An 8,752-nucleotide genomic window follows, 5' to 3' on the forward strand; every position below is an offset into this window, starting at 1 on the left:
GTAGGTTCAGGTGCTGCGGTAATTGCAGGTGCAGCAGTAGCTTCCGGAGCTGCAGTGGTAGTAGCTGCTACAGTAGGTTCAGGTTCTGGGGTAATTGCAAGTGCAGCAGTAGCATCTGCACCTGCAGTGGTGGTAGGTGCTGTAGTAGGTTCAGGTGGTGCGGTAATTGCAGTTGCAGCAGTAGCTTCCGGAGCTGCCATGGTGGTAGATGCAACAATAGCTTCCGTAGTTGCGGTAATTGCAGGTGCAACAGTATCTTCCGGAGCTGCGGTGATGGTAGGTATTGCAGTAGGTTCTGGTGCTACAGGAATTGTAGTTGCAGCCGTAGCTTCCGCAGCTGCAGTGGTAGTAGATGCTGCAATAGATTCAGGTGCTGCGGTAATTGCAGGTACAGCAGTAGCTTCCGGAGCTGCCATGGTGGTAGGTGCAACAATATCTTCCGGAGCTGCGGTAATTGCAGGTGCAACAGTAGCTTCCGCAGCTGCCACGGTGGTAGATGCAACAATAGCTTCCGTAGTTGCGGTAATTGCAGGTGCAACAGTATCTTCCGGAGCTGCGGTGGTGGTAGGTATTGCAGTAGGTGCTGGTGCTACAGGAATTGTAGTTGCAGCCGTAGCTTCCGCAGCTGCAGTGGTAGTAGATGCTGCAATAGATTCAGGAGCTGCGGCAATTGCAAGTACAGCAGTAGCTTCCGGAGCTGCCATGGTGGTAGATGTAACAATAGCTTCCGTAGTTGCGGTACTTGCATGTGCAACAGTATCTTCCGGAGCTGCGGTGGTGGTAGGTATTGCAGTAGGTTGTGGTGCTACAGGAATTGTAGTTGCAGCCGTAGCTTCCCCAGCTGCAGTGGTAGTAGCTGCTGCAATAGATGCAGGTGCTGCGGTGATTGCAGGTACAGCAGTAGCTTCCGGAGCTGCCATGGTGGTAGATGCAACAATATCTTCCGGAGCTGCGGTAATTGCAGGTGCAACAGTAGTTTCCGCAGCTGCCACGGTGGTAGATGCAACAATGGCTTCCGTAGTTGCGCTAATTGCAGGTGCAACAGTATCTTCCGGAGCTGCGGTGGTGGTAGGTATTGCAGTAGGTTCTGGTGCTACAGGAATTGTAGTTGCAGCCGTAGCTTCCGCAGCTGCAGTGGTAGTAGATGCTGCAATAGATTCAGGTGCTGCGGTAATTGCAGGTACAGCAGTAGCTTCCGAAGCTGCCATGGTGGTAGGTGCAACAATATCTTCCGGAGCTGCGGTAATTGCAGGTGCAACAGTAGCTTCCGCAGCTGCCACGGTGGTAGATGCAACAATGGCTTCCGTAGTTGCGGTAATTGCAGGTGCAACAGTATCTTCCGGAGCTGCGGTGGTGGTAGGTATTGCAGTAGGTTCTGGTGCTACAGGAATTGTAGTTGCACCCGTAGCTTCCGCAGCTACAGTGGTAGTAGATGCTGCAATAGGTTCAGGTGCTGCAGTAATTGCAGATACAGCAGTAGCTTCCGGAGCTGACACAGTGGTAAATGCAACAATATTTTCCGGAGCTGCGGTAATTGCAGATGCAACAGTAGCTTCCGCAGCTCCAGTGGTGGTAGCTGCTGCAGTAGGTTCAGGTGCTGCGGTAATTGCAGGTGCAGCAGTAGCTTCCGGAGCTGCAGTGGTAGTAGCTGCTACAGTAGGTTCAGGTTCTGGGGTAATTGCAAGTGCAGCAGTAGCATCTGCACCTGCAGTGGTGGTAGGTGCTGTAGTAGGTTCAGGTGGTGCGGTAATTGCAGTTGCAGCAGTAGCTTCCGGAGCTGCCATGGTGGTAGATGCAACAATAGCTTCCATAGTTGCGGTAATTGTAGGTGCAACAGTATCTTCCGGAGGTACAGTGGTGGTAGGTGCTGCAATAGGTTCAGGTGCTGCGGTAATTGCAGGTGCAGCAGTAGCATCCGGAGCTGCGCTGGTGGTAGGTGCAACAATATCTTCCGGAGCTGCGGTAATTGCAGGTGCAACAGTATCTTCCGGAGCTACAGTGGTGGTAGGTGCTGCAGTAGGTTCCGGTGCTGCGGTAATTGCAGGTGCAGCAGTAGCATCCGGAGCTGCGCTGGTGGTAGGTGCTGCAGTAGGTTCCGGTGCTGCGGTAATTGCAGGTGCAGCAGTAGCATCCGGAGCTGCGCTGGTGGTAGGTGCTGCAGTAGGTTCCGGTGCTGCGGTAATTGCAGGTGCAACAGTATCTTCCGGAGCTGCGGTGGTGGTAGGTATTGCAGTAGGTTGTGGTGCTACAGGAATTGTAGTTGCAGCCGTAGCTTCCCCAGCTGCAGTGGTAGTAGCTGCTGCAATAGATGCAGGTGCTGCGGTGATTGCAGGTACAGCAGTAGCTTCCGGAGCTGCCATGGTGGTAGATGCAACAATATCTTCCGGAGCTGCGGTAATTGCAGGTGCAACAGTAGTTTCCGCAGCTGCAGTGGTGGTAGGTGCTGCAGTAGATTCAGGTGCTGCGGTAATTGCAGGTGCAGCAGTAGCATCTGCAGCTGCGGTGGTGGTAGGTGCTGCAGTAGGTTCAGGTGCTGCGGTAACTGCAGTTGCAGCAGTAGCTTCCAGAGTTGCCATGGTGGTACATGCAACAATATCTTTCGGAGCTGCGGTAATTGCAGGTGCAACGGTAGCTTCCGCAGCTGCCACGGTGGTAGATGCAACAATAGCTTCCGTAGTTGCGAAAATTGCAGGTGCAACAGTAGCTTCCGCAGCTGCAGTGGTGGTAGGTGCTGCAGTAGGTTCAGGTGCTGCAGTAATTGCAGGTGCAGCAGTAGCTTCCGGAGCTGCAGTGGTAGTAGGTGCAGCAGTAAGTTCAGGTGCTGGTGTAATTGCAGGTGCAGCAGTAGCTTCCGCAGCTGTCACGGTGGTAGATGCAACAATGGCTTCCGTAGTTGCGGTAATTGCAGGTGCCACAGTATCTTCCGGAGCTGCGGTGATGGTAGGTATTGCAGTAGGTTCTGGTGCTACAGGAATTGTAGTTGCAGCCGTAGCTTCCGCAGCTGCAGTGGTGGTAGGTGCTGCAGTAGGTTCAGGTGCTGCAGTAATTGCAGGTGCAGCAGTAGCTTCCGGAGCTGCCACGGTGGTAGATGTAACAATGGCTTCCGTAGTTGCGGTAATTGCAGGTGCCACAGTATCTTCCGGAGCTGCGGTGATGGTAGGTATTGCAGTAGGTTCTGGTGCTACAGGAATTGTAGTTGCAGCCGTAGCTTCCGCAGCTGCAGTGGTAGTAGATGCTGCAATAGATTCAGGTGCTGCGGTAATTGCAGGTGCAACAGTAGCTTCCGGAGCTAGCACGGTGGTAGATGTAACAATGGCTTCCGTAGTTGCCGTAATTGCAGGTGCAACAGTAGCTTCCGGAGCTGCGGTGGTGGTAGGTGTTGCAGTAGGTGCTGGTGCTACAGGAATTGTAGTTGCAGCCGTAGCTTCCGCAGCTGCAGTGGTAGTAGATGCTGCAATAGATTCAGGTGCTGCGGTAATTGCAGTTGCAGCAGTAGCTTCCAGAGCTGCCATGGTGGTAGATGCAACAATATCTTCCGGTGCTGCGGTAATTGCAGGTGCAGCAGTAGCTTCCGGAGCTGCAGTGGTAGTAGGTGCTGCCGTAAGTTCAGGTGCTGGGGTAATTGCAGGTGCAGCAGTAGCTTCCGCAGCTGTCACGGTGGTAGATGCAACAATATCTTCCGGTGCTGCGGTAATTGCAGGTGCAGCAGTAGCTTCCGGAGCTGCAGTGGTGGTAGGTGCTGCAGTAGGTACAGGTGCCGCGGTAACTGCAGGTGCAGCAGTACCTTCCGGAGCTGCAGTGGTGGTAGGTGCTGCAGTAGGTACAGGTGCCGCGGTAACTGCAGGTGCAGCAGTACCTTCCGGAGCTGCAGTGGTGGTAGGTGCTGCAGTAGGTACAGGTGCCGCGGTAACTGCAGGTGCAGCAGTACCTTCCGGAGCTGCAGTGGTAGTAGGTGCTGCAGTAGATTCAGGTGCTTGGGTAATTGCAGGTGCAGCAGTAGCATCTGCAGCTGCAGTGGTGGTAGGTGCTGCCGTAGGTTCAGGTGCCGCGGTAATTGCAGGTGCAGCAGTAGCTTCCGGAGCTGCCATGGTGGTAGATGCAACAATAGCTTCCATAGTTGCGGTAATTGTAGGTGCAACAGTATCTTCCGGAGGTACAGTGGTGGTAGGTGCTGCAATAGGTTCAGGTGCTGCGGTAATTGCAGGTGGAGCAGTAGCATCCGGAGCTGCGCTGGTGGTAGGTGCTGCAGTAGGTTCCGGTGCTGCGCTAATTTCAGGTGCAGCAGTAGCTCGCGCAGCTGCCACGGTGGTAGATGCAACAATATCTTCCGGAGCTGCGGTAATTGCAGGTGCAACAGTAGCTTCCGCAGCTGCCACGGTGGTAGATGCAACAATAGCTTCCGTAGTTGCGGTAATTGCAGGTGCAACAGTATCTTCCGGAGCTGCGGTGATGGTAGGTATTGCAGTAGGTTCTGGTGCTACAGGAATTGTAGTTGCAGTCGTAGCTTCCGCAGCTGCAGTGATAGTAGATGCTGCAATAGATTCAGGTGCTGCGGTAATTGCAGGTACAGCAGTAGCTTCCGGCGCTGCCATAGTGGTAGATGCAACAATATTTTCCGGAGCTGCGAAAATTGCAGGTGCAACAGTAGCTTCCGCAGCTGCAGTGGTGGTAGGTGCTGCAGTAGGTACAGGTGCCGCGGTAACTGCAGGTGCAGCAGTACCTTCCGGAGCTGCAGTGGTAGTAGGTGCTGCAGTAGATTCAGGTGCTTGGGTAATTGCAGGTGCAGCAGTAGCATCTGCAGCTGCAGTGGTGGTAGGTGCTGCCGTAGGTTCAGGTGCCGCGGTAATTGCAGGTGCAGCAGTAGCTTCCGGAGCTGCCATGGTGGTAGATGCAACAATAGCTTCCATAGTTGCGGTAATTGTAGGTGCAACAGTATCTTCCGGAGGTACAGTGGTGGTAGGTGCTGCAATAGGTTCAGGTGCTGCGGTAATTGCAGGTGGAGCAGTAGCATCCGGAGCTGCGCTGGTGGTAGGTGCTGCAGTAGGTTCCGGTGCTGCGCTAATTTCAGGTGCAGCAGTAGCTCGCGCAGCTGCCACGGTGGTAGATGCAACAATATCTTCCGGAGCTGCGGTAATTGCAGGTGCAACAGTAGCTTCCTCAGCTGCCATGATGGTAGATGCAACAATAGCTTCCGTAGTTCCGGTAATTGCAGGTGCAACAGTATCTTCCGGAGCTACAGCGGTGGTAGGTGCTGCAGTAGGTTCAGGTGCTGCGGTAATTGCAGGTGCAGCAGTAGCATCTGCAGCTGCCGTGATGGTAGGTGCTGCAGTAGGTTCAGGTGCTCCGGTAATTTCAGGTGCAGCAGTAGCTTCCGGAGCTACCGTGGTGGTAGATGGAGCAGTAGGTTCCGGTGCTGCGTTAATTGCAGGTACAGCGGTAGCTGCCGGGGCTGCGGTGGTGTTAGTTGCTGCAGTAGGTTCCAGTGCTACGGCAATTCCAGTTGCAGCAGTAGCTTCCGCAGTTGCCGTGGTGGCAGGTACAACAGTAGGATCCAGAACTGAGGTGGTGGTATCTGCAGCAGTAGGTTCCGGAGCGGCAGTGGTGGTAGCTACAGCAGTAGGTTCTGGAGCTGTGATGGTGGTAGGTATTGAAGTTGGTTCTGGTACTATGGCAATTGCAGTTACAGCAGTAGCTTCCGGAGCTGTGGTGGTGGTTGCGGCAGCAGTAGGTTCCGGACCTGCGATGGTGGCAGGTGCAGCAGTAGGTTCGTCAGCAACAGTGGTTGTAGTTTCGGCAAGAGTCGGTTGGGCAGTGGTCGAATATCCTATAGGCAGTTTAGCAATGCATCGTCGAGCGATGAGTTTGTGAGTATTCAGTGCTTTCTGGAACACATTCAACGATGGACTACTGCAGCGGTCAATTTTCTCCTTGGTCATCAAACTTTCCCGGTGTTCAGTTCTCCTTATTCTTCCTACATGGCTTCTCCACCATTTAACGTTTAGTTTAAGTGGGTCTACGCGCCTATTAAGACACAACCGTGGCCTTCTGTTGTTCTCACATTCTTTTCGAATAGCTACCAGTTCTGCTTGATATTTTTCTCCTTCCTGCAGATACAATTATAATATCATCATTTTTTGCATTCATGAAATTTTTCCCAATCAAATAATTTACTCACCTTTGCAAGATCGTCAAGTTTAGCGATAATGTTTGCATAATTGGGCATATTTTGATTGAAGCACAACTCTATTGCATTTATGCATTTTATTCGCTCCTGCTTGTTTTTTTCGTTCAATGGTTTCACGCAGCTATCTACATCTTTCCCCTTTCTTTCAGCAGTCGCAATAATAGGCTTGAGATTTCAGGGAAAGAATGAAAAATTATTATAAAGGGGAAACCGTGGCAAAGCGGGGTAGCTAAGATAAAGAGGCGTGTGTCAGAGCTTCTATCATAATAATATTGCTTTTTAGGAATCACTATCCACACTCTAAAATTGTTAACTTGCGTCTCCAACGTATTACAGTTGGGGGCACAATGGGGTAGTATCCAAGAACTTTAAAATAATTATAAATATTTTTTCATCGTTTTTCACCTTCACATCTCCAGAAAAAGATAGAAAAACTCTGAAATCGGTAGGGAAGGCCCCGACTAATAGATTTTATAATTTGGAGCGCGATACGATTTTATGATTTGGGTACGCATAAAAGAATTCTTTTTCTTCAATTTCATGTTCATCAACAGAAGAGTACGTTGTAACGATTTTCTATAGTTTTTTTTACAGTTTTCGTTATTCATCAAACTAATTTTGTTTTTCAACTATGTCGATAACGAGCAGCCCCACTTGTCACCAAAAAAATTGGCGGAACCCATGATATTATTCCTTTTTTCCTAAAAAATCTTTTTTTTCCTTAATTTTGTTTTATTTTTCTGGGCAAATTGAAATTTCCGAATTTTTCCATTAGATTTGTCTTGATTATCTCAAATTTACGAAGTGAAATCTTAATATTTCAAATTGATTGTTTTTATTCTCTTGCTTCAGTAGCAAAGTGATGTTTATATCAGTAAACAGAGAGGATGCACAGCAAGTGGAATTCCATTCTTCTCATTTTTCCTTTTTTCCGTAGTTATCGACCTTCGGAGGAAGGGTTTAGCAAATTTATTCGATTATCTAAGTCTAGATCATTGTCAGGCCCCAGTTTTAATCAAAATTTCCATTATGGCTTCTCATCCCAGTGTATGAAAATATTGCAAGTATTTTCAGATTTATTCACTTTTTTAAATTTTTTTCTTAGTATTATTCGAATTTTTTGAACTTTTTTTACGTTTTATTGGTCCCTGATCCACCCTTTGTCAACCCCTTGAATTTCGCAATTTTGGCATTTTTTTTAATGCACCTTACTAGGCCCCGGCCACCCCGCTTTCCTCGGTCTCCCTTATTGTTCAATTGATCAATATAATTTACGTGGCAAAACTTACTGCAAGTATTTGACGACTAGCGTCAGCCAAGTCGCTTATTCTTTCAATTCTGTCTTCGTGAGCTTTTATGAAAGAACGGGTGATATCTGCAAGACTGCTTTGGTAGCTTGAGATAGATTTTCGAGTTCCGGTGATGAGGCTGTCTATCCAAAGTGCTGCGGAAATTTCAGTTGCTGCAGTAACTTCTGGAGCTGCGGGAGTGGTAGGTACTGCAGTAGGTTCTGGTGCTATGGCAATTGCAGTTAGAGCAGTAGCTTCCGCAGCTGCAGTGATGGTAGATGCTGCAATATGTTCAGGTGCTACGGTAATTGCAGTTGCAGCAGTAGCTTCCGGAGCTGTGGTGACGGTAGCGGCACCAGTAGGTTCCGGAGCTGCGATGGTGGCAGGTGCCGCAGTATGTCCATCAGCAACAGTGTTCGTAGGTTCGGCAAGAGTCGGTTGGGCAGTGGTCGAAGATCCTACAGGTAGATTAGCAATGCATCGTCGAGCGATGAGATGATACGAATTCACTGCCTTCGTGAACACATTCAACGATGCACTGCTGCAGCCCTCAATTTTCTTCTTGGCCACAGAAGTTTCCCGGTGTTCAGTTTTCCTTAGTCTTCTTATGTAGCTTCTCCACCATTTAATGTTTCGTTTAAGTAAGTCTACGCGCGTTTTACAACACAACCATCGCCATCTATTGTTCCCACATTCTTTTCGAATAGCTACCAGATCTGCTTGAAATTCCTCTCCTCCCTGCAGATACAATTGTAATATCATTTTTGTGCATTCATGAAATTTTTCCCAATCAAATAATTTACTCACCTTTGCAAGATCGTCCAGTTCAGCGCTCATGTTTGCATAATTGGGCATATTTTGATTGAAGCACAACTTTATTGCATTAATGCATTTTATTCGATCCTGCTTGTTTGTTTCGTTCAATGGATTCACGCAGCTGTCTACATCTTTCCCCTTTCTTTCACCAGACGCAATAATAGGCTTAAGATGTCAGGGGAAGAATGAAAGAATTATTATAAAGGGGAAACCGCCCCAAAGCGGGGTAGCTAAGACAAAGAGGCGGGCGTCAGAGCTTCTATCATAATTATATTGTTTTTTAGCAAATAATATTCACATTCTAAAATTATCAACTCGCGTCTCCAACGTATTACAGTTGGGTGCACAATGGAGTAGTATCCAAGAACTTTAAAATAGTTATAAATATTGTTTCTTTGTTTTTCACCTTCGAATCTCCAGAAAAAGATAGAAAAACTCTGAAATCGGTACAGAAGGTCCCGAC

The 8,752-nt window shown here is 49.0% G+C and overlaps 1 protein-coding gene across 1 annotated transcript in view; it reads right to left on the bottom strand.

Moving 5' to 3' along the window:
* The window catches only part of LOC114841264 (mucin-19-like), a 9,184-nt gene extending 874 nt beyond the window's left edge, over positions 1–8,310 (bottom strand). The window contains exons 1-4 of the mRNA XM_029126171.1: positions 8,281–8,310; positions 7,474–8,211; positions 6,176–6,349; positions 122–6,104 (exon numbers count right to left, since the gene is read on the bottom strand). Of these exons, the coding sequence (XP_028982004.1) occupies positions 122–6,104; positions 6,176–6,349; positions 7,474–8,211; positions 8,281–8,310 (6,925 nt within the window). The remainder of the gene's footprint in view (positions 1–121; positions 6,105–6,175; positions 6,350–7,473; positions 8,212–8,280) is intronic.
* Between the last annotated feature and the right edge of the window lie 442 nt (positions 8,311–8,752).

This window comes from Diachasma alloeum, unplaced genomic scaffold, assembly GCF_001412515.2.
Source record: "Diachasma alloeum isolate Michigan unplaced genomic scaffold, Dall2.0 Dall_scaffold_00178, whole genome shotgun sequence".
Lineage (NCBI taxonomy): Eukaryota > Metazoa > Arthropoda > Insecta > Hymenoptera > Braconidae > Diachasma > Diachasma alloeum.